This window comes from Aplidium turbinatum, chromosome 9 (genome assembly GCF_918807975.1).
Source record: "Aplidium turbinatum chromosome 9, kaAplTurb1.1, whole genome shotgun sequence".
Classification (NCBI taxonomy): domain Eukaryota; kingdom Metazoa; phylum Chordata; class Ascidiacea; order Aplousobranchia; family Polyclinidae; genus Aplidium; species Aplidium turbinatum.
In genome coordinates, this window is record NC_137480.1 from 20,759,881 (window position 1) to 20,773,655 (window position 13,775).

General features: G+C 36.5%; 1 protein-coding gene across 1 annotated transcript; it reads right to left on the reverse strand.

The window, feature by feature from the left end:
• Window positions 1-2,870: 2,870 nt before the first annotated feature.
• On the reverse strand, window positions 2,871-12,652 carry LOC145777231 (prolyl 4-hydroxylase subunit alpha-1-like). The gene is made up of 12 exons (XM_082588558.1): window positions 12,444-12,652; window positions 11,965-12,116; window positions 11,498-11,635; window positions 10,949-11,133; window positions 8,941-9,035; window positions 8,610-8,745; window positions 7,309-7,485; window positions 6,538-6,708; window positions 4,865-4,918; window positions 4,283-4,342; window positions 3,919-4,084; window positions 2,871-3,603 (listed from the first exon to the last, which is right to left on the reverse strand). The coding sequence occupies exons 1-12, from the start codon at window positions 12,629-12,631 to the stop codon at window positions 3,518-3,520; spliced, it is 1,608 nt and encodes a 535-aa protein (XP_082444684.1). The 5' UTR covers window positions 12,632-12,652; the 3' UTR covers window positions 2,871-3,517.
• Between the last annotated feature and the right edge of the window lie 1,123 nt (window positions 12,653-13,775).

Genomic DNA, 13,775 nt, shown 5'->3' on the forward strand with positions numbered 1-13,775 from the left:
ATAATCTACAAAATGACGAAACTAATTGCCATATTTCAAACGCACATAACCTGCCTCTATCACGTAACAGTCAATATGGTTTGTTGTGCAATTTCACACGAGTTAAATCTGGCTGATGCAATATTTCATAATTCGAAATGATGCAAGACCTCATCGTTTAGAGCAGCATTTCTTAAACTGGGGTAAATTTACCCCTGGGGGTAAATTCCCTCGTTTTGGGGGGTAAATGAGCTATCAATCAAAATATCCACATCAGTTGACGGGACAGAAAATTTGTGCCAGCTGTAGGTATTGGTATTGTAGATATCATTTCACCGCTTGACGGAGATAACTGGAGATAATCTCAATCAAAACTTGAAGGATGACATCATCAGTTATCTTCAAAACTTGCAGGAGGAGTTTGAATGATATTTTCCCGAGATAAATACTGGCAGCGTTTTGATGAAAGTAGTGAGAAATCTTTTTGTATGTAAAGTGAAAAATGTTCCTGAAGCAATCCAAGAAGATTTATAGAATTAACAAACGATTCTTTTGCAAAAGATGCGTTTCACTCTTGCAACCTAGAAAAGTTTTGGGTTAAAATATAACATTGCTATCGAAGGATAGGTAATAGGTATTCAAGCTCTGAATGTTCTGGTCACGTTTTCTTCAACTTACCTATGCGAACGCGACTTCTCTGCATTGCTTACTATCAAATCTAAAGCACGAAACCAACTTCATGTTGAATCCGATATATGTTGTGCATTAGGCTATATCCTACTTTACCAGACAATGAACGACTCGTTGCCAAAAAGCAAGGGCAGCCGTCACATTGAGTATAACTGATGGAGCTTGTTACTTTCGTTATTTAATAAATGAGTACATATACCGTATTATACCATTTCATTTATTGGGGGTAAATCTGATATTCATCTTTTTTAAAAGGGTAAAACATACAAAAAAGATTAAGAACCACTGGTTTAGAGAAATATTCCATGACGTAAGTTGCCAGGTAAATTATGACGTTAAAGGTTTAATGTATGATCTGGGGAACGATTGTCCGTAACACCCACCAGAGACTTTCAGGAGGTGATATGCAGTGCCTAGCCTACAAATGACCTGCTTAATTTTAATCGTTGATTTTGTGGTTTTATCGATGTAGTTGCATATGTAACACATGGCCGTAGCGGATTGTTTTTGATTGTGGGAAGCTTTACCTATTGTTGGAGTGAGAGAGCTTCCTTAACTCTTTCGCAACCACCGAGGTCGAGACGTTTAATCTAAATAACCAGACATTTTTCACAAAAATCTTTTGTATTTACGCCGTAATAACATCTCATATGAACGACGTAGACGCACAATCTTGACATGAAATGAAAGCATACATCTTCAGCTACCCGAAGATGCAAAGCTTTGCCGTAAAATTTAAAACATTCAATGTACAACTAGCAACTTTCCAAACGGTATTTTTTCTAATTTCTAAAAAAATTAAAAATTGGCAGAAAAGTATACTTCATTATAATCTTTACTACCCAAGCATGATGCAATAATATAAAAATATATGTAGTTTAATATAATGAGAAAACAATTCTGCATATCAGAAGAAATTTACTTCGTTTCTGCGCGCAGTGCTTTAGGAGATACAGCAGAATGAATATGGACAAATTTGGAAAATTTTAAGCAAAAAAGTTTACGTAATTTACTGTCTTTTTGATCAAAATTTTTTACATTTTTTTGCTTGAAACACCTTTTTGCCTTGGACGTATGGATACGTCCTTGGTCATCATGGCAAAAATCCCAAGACGTGTGTATACGTCCGTGGTCGCGAAAGAGTTAAAAAGCTTAATCCTGACAGTTTCGCATAGCCTACTTGCAGAGACTTTGAAACGCTGACTGAGGCCCGATCACTAAGTTTGATACAGGCCAAGTAAAATTTCTAATTGTTGAAGTCTGTGACATATTCCGTCCATTAGATGCAAAATGAGAGCAGGGTGTAGAGCAGTCCTTAAAATTGTGCCTTGAAGTTCTTGAAAAAAATTCTTGAAAGTCCTTGAAAATCCATTCAGCACAGTCCTTGAAATGTGTTGCTCAAGCGCACACCCTGAGAGTAGAACCAGCCCCGCTTGATCTTCAAGTATCTTCGTTAGGCACTTAACTACCTCAGCTATTTATTTATTTATTTTATTTATTTATTTGCATCAGGCACTAAAGAGACAGGCCCATATTCATAAACACAACACAAGTCACAAAACACACACGGTTACATATACTGTACAAGCAAAACTTATGCGTACATAGTCACGTTATAGATTTTTAGGTTCTGTAGCTTAGCAAGAGAGGACCACACTCTGGCCGCGGTGTAGCTGGCAAAATGCCTCCAAGGAATGCCTTAGTTGGTAGAAGACATCCAGTGACAGATCGGGGAGTTAATCATGATCAATCAGTAGGCAATTTAAAACCAGAACAAACAGTCATGTATTTAGTGTAGATTTTAACAGTGTAGTTAAGTCACACTAACTTACAATGTAGTAGGCCTAGGCCCATTGTAGATTTTAACAACCTGTTTCAACCTGATGCTGCGAGTTCGCTGTGACTAATAGCGAATAGCACTAGCTTTCGGAACACAGTTCCCTAAGTCGTGTACTATGATGAGTGGTGTTGAAGTTAGTGAGCCGTTCTTTACTGCGGCTCTTTTGTTTGGCTTGAGGCTGCTGGGTGTTGAGTTTCTGCGTTGTTAGGCATTATTGCTGTGAAATTTTGTTAAATCAGTTGATTAGTAGATTAGGTGACGTAGTTCTTCCCTTTCAGCACGGTTGTTGATTTTTGGATTCTGTCTACTTATGAAAATGGCCTGTTTGAAGCGTAATTGTAAGGAGTTGTTTTCTTTGGCAATGCTTGTAAATTCAATGTCGGCGAGGCACTGTTGTTGATAATCACACACTGAACTTTTATCTGAGCTTAGGTTATTGTATTTGTTTCACAGAGTGATCACGAAAACGTTACAGCATACAAAAGCAAATTTCATTACTATGTCACCTGATTATACCATGCCACTCTCGCAACTATACCACTTTTGATTGCCCCGACAAAATTTAATAAAAAATAAATTTACTATGCCACCCCTTAATCTCGTTACTATGCCACGTGAAGGAGCCAAATCAGTCCAAGCTGGCCATGAAGATGAGCAAGAAATGGGGCATTGAAGTTAAGTGAACCACAGTGAAGGTAATCCTCAGCAAGAAGGATGAAATTGAGGCGGCCATTGAAGCTGGAGTTTCATCGAAACGCATTAAACTGAAGCCGGCTCGAGACCAAAAGTCACATCTTAGTCACATCTTAGCAAAAAAATGAAAAAATCATATTTTGCAGTGATCTTGCTCTATCTTTTCAAAAGTTAAATATTTATCACCTGATGTGAGAATGAAAGTTATAATTTGTTCAGCAACGCAACCTACAGTACAATTATAAAGACACAATATCAAATTGATAAATTCGATGCAGTTGTCATACAAGCATTGCGTGAGGTCACCATCAGTGATCAAAACAAGCGGTTGTCAGCGTAGCGTTTCAGACGACACTTTCGACGAAATTCTTGACCTCTTTCATGAATCCACTTGTTGCTCACTGCAAAATAAAATATATCTTAATGGCATGTAGTTGTAGGCCTAAGGAATCTACGACACTGTTCCAAATGTGAAGATTGGTTGTGTAAAATCGCCTCACCTTCGTATGTCTCAATTCTATGAAATCTGAGACAAGACTTCTTAAAACATTTTAGCAGAATTTCTGCCGATAGCCTACTGTTTGCAAGACAAACAATACCAAATTCTAAAATGATTTGAAAAGCTCGTTTAAATTTATAACAAATACAAGACAAACCCCGGCTGAACGCCAGATCAAGCCCATTTTCAACAATAAGTTCTGAAAATTTAGCCTTACCCCATTTTATTCCTACAAGTACTGGACAAGCGGCGTGTAAAGTCCTAAAATCGCCTTCTCCAGATGGAAACAAATTGTACCAAAAAGCAGCACTGCCTTTGATTGGTCGCACAACTACACCAGGAATTGGGAATACCGTATTTCCACCACTACTGACATCACTCGTCTAAGCATATCAAATAAAATTAGGATGATCGAAACTAGTATAATTATGAATATGATAGTTGAATAGTCGGCCTGTTTTAGTTGAACTATCGGCCTGTCATTCTGACTATTGTTAGTTTTACAAATCAGCCTCCAGTCAAATTTTAAGCTTGCACGTTGGCATAGCTTTTGAATACAACTCTCTATAGTTTATACTTACGTAGATCAAAAAAGATGCAATTCTATTTCCCTGCCATTCTTTGAAATGCATCTCCCCTTCCTAAAATTGTTGTCAAATAAGTTATGTATGTTTTTCTATCCGTAATACGCTGAAAGGTAGTTTGATAATACCGGTATGGTTTTGAAAAAAGTCAGCAGGCCTATGGGTGATTAACATATCAACAACAAAAAAACTTATGTTTTATTAAATCATAGCCTACGACATCTATAAACTAGTTGTTTTAGCTATCGTTGTTTTATGAGTAAATAAAGTAGGACAGCAGGTTTATCAGTCACCAAAAATATAAATAAACATGAGTCATTGTAGCAACACTCCCTTGTAGCCCACCATGCACAATTGCACATAGGCAACAAAGATTCTTAGGAAGTACTGTAGGCCTACATGACTTTTGGAAGAGTAGAATAAATAGTTGTAAAGAAAATAAAACAAAAAAATACTTTCACTTGACTCTTTCTAGTCCACTGTTGCAAATGTGCAACAAGTTGTAGCCTACACTATAGCTAACTATTCTGTGTTGGTTGGGTTTTAAAAACTGCAGAGTTTTAAAAACAAAGCTCTTACCTGTGCGAAGTCGTAATGAGATTCGTACTGACCACCCATTCCATAATTGGCAATCTAACCAGCAAAGTTATAAAACTTTGGATTATACACGAAGACTTTAAGAACGCTGACTTTAATTTAGAAAAAAAAACGTGAAAGAAAAGCAAATGCTAAAAGTGAAAGCTTAAACAAACACAGTTAGGCTATATTTGATGCAAAACTAAACCCACAACCAACCACTGCAAAAAACAATTATTCTGAGAACAAGTTTGTTTTTTCATTCATAACACTATAATTATATCTCTAATTAAAAATAAAAAGCTGTCGCTTCTGTTGGTATTTAGGTTAGGTCAGAGGTCACCAAACTACGGCCGCGGGCCAGAACCGGCCCGCGAACTGATTTCATCCGGCCCGCCACGTGCTGCGGAAATAACAGCTGTACTACAACTGTTAAGGAAAAAAGTTACCAAACTTTTTGTAAAGGACTGACGTTGCTGTTGAGCTACCATCGCATTGCACCTTTATCATTAGGCCACCACAAATGGGGACAGCCTAGGCCAAATTTGGAAAGATGTAATGTTTTTTCAAGGGCACGATGCCCTGCAGTGTATCACAGCAGGGGATAACGTTTCCAGCAACCTTTCGATTTTCATCACAACTTTGCTATTCCACCGCTAACTTTGTTATTTATTGTGCTCAATTCAAATCAATGGAGATTCTAAATAGTTGTATAATGTATATCTCAGTGCTCTTCAACCTTTTTCTCCGTGATACACCTTTTTTCAATTTTTAATAACTTCGTATACCTCACAAATAGCAATATTTAATTGTGCACAGGAAGTAAAAAAAACTAATAATTAATTAATTGTTTGTTAAAGTGATTATAGTAGTCTTGAACTGGGCACAAGAAACTACGCATGCAAAAGTGCAAAAAACGTCAAAATTCCCAAACGCAAATGCGAACCACACGGCACACGCATCCAAAATGAGCGTATCTGTTTCAAAAGCACAAAGCAGGTTGGCTAGTAATAACCGCACACCAGTAGGTCCGGTTAAAAGTTTACAAATATGCCAATTGCTGTCTCTGTTGTGACTTCCACTATCACAGATCTAAGCTGTATACCCTTGTTTTGATCTGGTATATACTTGGGTATACAGTATACCCGGTTAAATAATCTTTTGGCAATTTGCATCCGGCCCGCAGCTGTCAATCTCGCAGCAATCCGGCCCTCAGAGGAAAAAGTTTGGTGACCCCTGGGTTAGGTTATAAACTTTAATGTTTTGTCATTTTTCCAATGGTGGGCCTGAGTGTATTTCCGCATTTAATAATTTTTCTAGCTCAGGGAAACTATGATCGCATTTTGTCAATGTGGGAGTTAAGGTAACAATCAGGTTTCCGTGCAAAAACTTTTTCTTTTCGACTTAGCTACATTAGGCTAGATTAAAAGTTTTGGTGTGGGCTAAATCAATAGGCCTACGGTAGTATGAATGTTTGGGATGGAGAGTAGGCCTACTATCCTTTTTACCATTCCGTGTGGCAATGTTTCGAATCACACCTAGTAGTTAGTAGAGGCTACTGGAGAGCTGCCGTTGTTTGGCCAGTTAACTTTAATGAAGAGTCTAAGCACCCACAAGAATATTTTGATGCAATTAAACAATCAATAATAACTTCAATAAAATAAATCGTTTTTTACCTGCAAAAACTCGGCCGTTTTCATCGATAAACCAGTAATGTCAGATATTCTTTGATTGACCTTAGCCACGGTTTGACTCTGGTCATTTTTTAACCAAGCACTTTTACTGACACGATAACTCGCATGCACCAAGGCACCAGAAGTGGTATTTACGACTGTAGATCGGCGCAACTTAAAACATAAAAAAGTGTATGACAGGTTTTGTTGCATTCATCCCTTTCCTAAATGCAAACAGATACCTTTGCTTCCGGTGGTTAAGATTTATGTCGCATGTAGGGTAGTTACCGAGCAAAGCACGTTCTCAAGTAGACTATAATGAGGTTATCGTTCTATTAGAATCTGTCACTGTTTCCTGATTTTTAACCACATTTCTATCACATTTTAGTGTTACAGTACTCAAAAAGAAGACAAAGACACAGTTTTATTACTAACTTACAGTGCTCATTAAGTATTCAAGTCACCCTCCCGATTACCAGCGTAAGCCTGTTATCTGGGCTCATCCTAATTTTAGAGCTCTTTGCTTGGTCAAGTCAAGCACCTTCTGATTAAGGGAACTTTTATAGTCCCCGACTTTTATTCTCAAACTGAGAAAAGAGGGGTCCGATACGAAAAGTAACAAATCAAGGGTTGAGTTTAAATAACTTGACATGGCCTACCACATCTTTTAAAATGCAAACCTATAAAATGCTGTGCACATTTTTGCAATTCAAATAAATTGTTGAATAGAAACTTACACTATGTTAACTTGTTAGCTCTGCATTTTCAACTCACCAGAGGTTTGGCAAGAGAGTGAATGACGTTTATATCATGATCAGAGATGACGTCATAGAAACGCACCAAATGCGGAGAATCCCACATTTCTTCGAGCTTGACAGGTTGAAGGATAAGACGAGGATGGTTGTTGTTTGTCCAATAATAACATTTCAATAGCTTTTCGATGTTTGATGGCTGAAAGATTAGTTATAGGCTACTTAGCAGGTAGGTAACACTGTGAAAATATGCAAGCAGTGCCAACGGTATTGCAAGTTAGAACAGTTTATCGTCGAGCAAAATTTAAGGAGTAGGCTAAAGGAAACTCAAACAAAAAAATGTTAGCAAAACTGCATTAAGAGAAATAATAATAATACCAGTTCCAAACAAATCATGGAAGACAGATTTCCTTGCACAATGTAGGCTATGAAGACATATTATAAGACTATTATCTGGATTCTAGCTACTTTTTTTGCAATTTCAATCTACCAAGTTACGTATAGCCTACCCATATGTGCAGACGCTGGTTTGCTAAAAGGCTTTTGAGTGGGAATGTTTAGTTTTAAGAAAAATGGTTGCACTGATAATAAAACATTCTTGTTAGATGAAAAAATACCCATCGTTGCATTGACATGAACAATCAGACCACCCCATGGTATGGAAGGCCTAATTTCCATCGATGACGACACCAGGCAGTGGCTAACCAACGGATGCCCTGACATATAGCGACAACACGAGAGAAGAAGCTTAGTTTTCATCTTAGAATCAGTGTAAAGTGGGCTGCCCACATTCAACCCACATAAATGCTTTTGATTTAGTCAATGGTAAACTTCTTATTCAAATTGTATCTACAATCAAAAAATAAGAAATAACTATCAACTTCAAGTCTACTTGTTAGAAAAATATCACAACTTTTTTTTGTATTTCTCGAAGGCTTCCGCAGTGGAATATTGGCCTACAACTTATTTCACGATATTACATTCTACAGCACATTTTGATCGAGGTCTATAAGCAAGAACCCATATGCCCATCGAAAATGTTTAACTGTTCTTTTTTTGTATGATTCTAAGATCAAGGGCAAAATAAAGGGCGATTACCTTCCTTTGAAATATTTTGAATAAACAGTTTACCTTCTGTTGTAAACTACTCTTAGAATGCGCAATTTTAAGTAATTTTCCAAAAAAAATCTGGGGGAGCCCCCCCAAATCTTTTCTGGGTGCTTGCCTTTTTCCGAATCGTTACCAGATCCACTGACATGTGCTATATTATTTATTTGCCCTCTCCCTCAATTTTTTTCTGGTTTACGCCCTGCTTATACTTACAAAAACATTTTTTTCTCGATGACAAAGCCACTCGTATCTTTCACGTCTGAAATTGGAGCTTTTGCGTTGCGACATTTCTACTGACACAGCAATGTTGTCTTTTTTGCATCTTTTCATTTGTGCTTCTAATGCTCTTCTGAAAAATATGTCATGTAAAGTTTTTGACTATGACGGTAACATTAAGTCTTGATGAGCCAATAATAATCTTTATGTTGAAAAAAGGATTCATTTTGATATGCGAGGAAGAAGTAGCTACGTTACATCAGTCCAGCTAGCAAGCCCATATGGAGTCCATGCCTGACCTATGGGGGCTTGCTAGCTGGGAGCCCACCTGTAAAAATATAACTTTTTCAACAAACGTTTATGAAAGGGTTGCATTTTCAACATTTCCGATGTGATGTTCAGAGCTGTTTGAAAGTTTCGTTCCTAAAAATAAATTTATTTTGGTTACAATGCTAATAAGCTACAACATTTAGGGGAAGGGAAGGTAATTTGATACACTTTTAACATTTTTGCCTGTTAACTGAAAATTATCTGACACAAACTATTGATTTTAAGCTGAAATGAAAGTCTGATTCCTTACACACTTTTTAAAAACATTTTCACTTTTTTATTTTTGTTACTTTTTTTTTAATTGAAATTTTAAAAACGTCACTCAAATGTATCAAATTACCTTCCACGGAAGGTAAATTGATACACCCGGAAGGTAATTTGATACAGTAAAACTAATACAGAAATCCCCTTTGACAGCAAAGCAATAAATGAAAATTTAATATGTGGTTGGCGTGCTTGGGTGCAAAGATGACTGTTGAGGCCCATGTGTGCGGCGAAGCTTCTGCAGCGGGATGGTCATGGGAAGGATCATTGGCTGGAGTTCTTATTCAAGGGGGGTGCTTTGCACTTTTCTCATTTTTTGACAGCAGATAGCGTGTAGGCCTACAAAAGCTTATATAATAGTTGTTTCCCAAAGTAGCAGGTCTTGTTAATAAAGAATAACTTATTTAAATCAAGTAGATCAATGTCAACATTTATTATTTGATGTTATTTCGTTGTTGTTGTTCGTTATTTGTGCATTTGCAGTTTGTGTATTATTTTGTTGTTTTGTTTTGGATATGGACAGCTTTGTCTGATGCAAATAAATTATTATTATATTATTATTACACTAACAAAAAAGAATTTAATATACTGTATCAATTTACCTTCTCCACATGTATCAATTTACCTTTTTCAAAAAAAGTTATAAAATACTGATTTTTGTATGCTTGGATGCACATTGCAGAAAAAACGTGACATGCCCTTGAAGCCTTATCAATGAACTGTCAAATGAGTTTGGTTTCATCTTTCAGAAACTTTTCTTTAATTTTCCAGACGAAGATAATCATGAGTTAAAATTTTTACAAAAATACTCAAAAAACACACTTTCACAATTTTATGCCATAAAAGCACGAGTTAGCTGCATGGTGCAATTTTTGTAGGCATTATTTTCACAGATCTTCCACCTAATGACAATATTTTTGACCAATATTTTTTGTACATTTCTGTAGGGGGGTTGTATCAAATTACCTTCCGTATCAAGTTACCTTCCCTTCCCCTACCTTTGGTTTCGCTGCAGTCTCAAATAAACAAACTAATAAAAACTAACAGGGGAACTATTTGGATTAATCGATGAACCTATTTAAGTGTTGATTTGTTTTTCTAGAAATGCGAATGACTCAAGCTGCATAATTTTGTCTCTTTTGTCGAAACTTCAAGTATAAGGGAGATAAATCCTTTTATCTGGTTACCGTAATTGTAAACAACTATATTAATTGTAAAACCTTTGGCCTCTTTCAGATAGAATTTTACACCAAACACATAGTGCTTCGCCCTCGTAGCTCCAATGATAGCTGATATTACATTCGTCACAAGGGCATTTGAGAGAAAATTTGGGCCTAATAACATCTTTCGGCCCCAAATCAAGACACGCCTGAGAGAAACGCACTACTGTATATACAAAGAATGCGTAGTGTTTTTTTTTAAGTTCCTGGGGCCTTTAGAAAACTTATGGCTCCTTAAAATGATCTCGGGCCCAGGACCAAAAGTACCCCCTGGACCTTCCTTGTCAACGCCACTGTTCGGCACATCTCTATAGCTCTGTTGGATATAGGTTACATACAGGCCTACGCCCAATTGTGAGAATGAAAAATTGCAAGATTTGAATGAAAAACTCTTAGATCAACAATGTCATTGGAGCCATCTTACTTGCTTGCTCCCCACAGCAACTTTTAATTAGCCTATGCCACTGCTTATGTCGACAAATCCGGAAAAACGATAATGGATTGAATAATAAAATAAATTACCTGTGCCATGCAGAAGGAAAGATGCTCTAAGACATAAAATCGTGTGAATGATTTATATTCCATTTCATTGAATAGTGATACTTCGTTCATCCATAATGCACAATGATAGTAATCTTTCTCTAAGAAAGCTGTTCTACCAATATAGAAGCAGTCATTCGGGGTTAGAGGATGACTTGATTTAAGACCTATGAAAGATCATGATAAATTTTATGTAATTGCATTTTTAAAACGAAATACTTGCTATTAGTGCAGCTAGAAATATGCATTGCAGATAGAAAGCATTGTGCCAGCTTAAACTTGACCTGGAAATTTAAAATATTTAAGCACATTCTCCATTACTTACCAACTACTACAGTGGCTAACTTATATAAAACGTTTCAGAGTTTGTATTGTAATATCACATGTAGATGAAAATTCTCTAAATATCAACCACTTTTTTAAATAATAATTAATTATTAATCTACAGTATAAAATATCATGCACTGAAGTTTATAAGTTATATACAGTAGGCTATACACTGTTGATGAACTAAAACAAAGTTATTTTTACCGTTTATACTTCCTTGAGCTATCTCATGAGTGTCAAGTTCATAAGCGTCTTGTAGTCTCATAATTGCTTTTGCAGTTTCCATTTTGTCGATTTCATTTGGAAAATATTGTCTCTTGGAAGACAAATGCGATAAAAATGCTAAAGTGTAGATTTGATATATAAAAAAGTTAAACAATAAAAATCTTCTTCAAGATTTTTTGAAACTTCAAAGTTTCACTTTCTTGTTGAACGTCAAACGACGTTGTTAGACTTATGATGCCATAACAGTATAGAGAAATCGATTTTTAATATAAAAACCAGGCAAGTAAACTGTTGCTGCGTTATTAAAAAGACATTGAATCAAGATCGATTTTTAACCCGGGTCTTAGATTGGTCCTGTTACTTCAGTCCTCAGCCTTTGCTGCGGTACTTTAGAAACTGGTCACCTCGGTGTCTACGAATAGATGCCAAGTAGCCTACCAACTCACCAGACGTTTCATCTTTTGTAACGAGGCTTTTTATCGCTGACCATTTTGAAACAAATTGATTGACAAGTTGATATTGATTAATTGGGTGGCCAAGGTATTCGACAATATTAAATTGGGCATTTGTAAACTCTTCTTCATACTGGTCAGCAAGACTGAAACATAAATGAATGCTATTGAATTATTGAAATTAGCCGAAATTTTTATATCGACTAGCAAAGAATATCATAACAATAATCTTTAGATAAAATTAGTTTTTTATCTTATGTGTAAAAAGGTGAAATTACAACGTGTTAAACTTTTTTGCTATGATAAAACCTCTATTATAGTCTATCTATACTGTTAGCCTTCAGTTTCAAAAAAGTTTAAAAGCGAAACACATTTGCCTGTTGGCGGCCTACTCTCTTTTTACGACGTAATTAAAGCCTCGAGCGCAGTATCTCGCGCATGTAACTTATGTGAAACTTTAAAGCAAAGACAACCTTTGAATCTGTTGTATTCTTGTTTGCTCTGCGTGGATGTACTCCCGAAGGGAAGAAAGCAAATCCAAGTCGATACGAAGCAAATCTTCCATTTGACCGATAGATGAAAACCATTCGCTGGATGCGTAGTTCATCAGGAATACAATCGAAAGTAGGCCTACACAGCTTTTATTTGCAGAAGAGCTCATTTTTATTTTTTAGCAACCCTAATTCTTGATAAAGAAAAAACATTGGTCGTACCGCACCGTAGGCTATGTGGATAGCCTAATTTCATAGATTTTAACCTTTTTCCATTTTATTTGTTTTGACCATTTGCATTCTTGCCTACCACTTTTGAGAATGCGATTTCACCACTAGGCTACTATCCTATGGCCTTCAACCCAACCATTTATGACATGAATAGAACATCTGCAGACTTCAAATCAATGGAAAAGAGAACTGGCTTCGGTTTGATCCCTGGGATAACAGCGCCGCCAGACACTTCTCAGATACCGTAGGGCGGTATCTCTTTTCTATTTATATATTTATTACCGCATCTATTTTCTTTGGTATCAGATACATTAGTATGCTATTCCCCTATCACGACTTAATCTAGGTGTTGGTTATCAAACACAACACATTCTTAAAAGCCTCTCAGTTGATTGCCAATAGAATCAAAATCTAGCCAAGACCAAGATTGACTTGAAACTGAAAAAGCCAAAAACATCTTATTTTGTGATTGGAACGTCGGTTTTTATCTCTGACAGGGTAGCCTACAGACGTTTATCGTTTTAATTTGTGTTCATTTTTCAATTGTTTTAATAGGCTATTTTGTTGTTGCACGACTTAGCTTCGCTTTTTGCGCAGTACCTGACCTTACATTTTGGTAACTTTAATAAATTGTCATTATCAGTCAATGGCATTGATATCTTCAGTCAAACTAGCAAACTTAGGCTATGCCATTGCCAAACTAGCAAACTTTACTTGGGGGGAGCTATGCATAATTTTGAACCGTTTAAAAGGAAGAACGTGTTACATAAACTTGGTTAAATCCTTGTGCTGAGTTCAACCATAGGCTACAGTAAATCTAAATGAAAATCGCCAGATCACAGATTGCTCTTCGCGCGATGCTATTCGTTTGACAAACTTCCCACCGGATGCATACGGGTTGAAATCCATATTTAAGTAGCCTAATAATTTCGGGAAGTAATCTTCACGATATTTAACGAAGACAAACATGGTGAAAACATTCAGTGATCTCGAATTAGGCTTACGGTATATTCTTATTTCATATCCATTGCATTGATTAAACCGTTGAATTGCTTAAAACCGGTAGCCTAGCCTTTTCCATTG

Excerpts from the sequence above, each read along its gene's own strand:
- LOC145777231 (XM_082588558.1), bottom strand. The coding sequence starts at position 12,631 with ATGAGCTCTTCTGCAAATAAAAGCTGTGTAGGCCTACTTTCGATTGTA. Across the intron at positions 11,636-11,964 it reads TACAAAAGATGAAACGTCTG|CATTTTTATCGCATTTGTCT; the intron begins GTGAGTTGGTAG and ends TCTACACTTTAG. Across the intron at positions 4,343-4,864 it reads CTCATTACGACTTCGCACAG|GAAGGGGAGATGCATTTCAA; the intron begins GTAAGAGCTTTG and ends CAACAATTTTAG.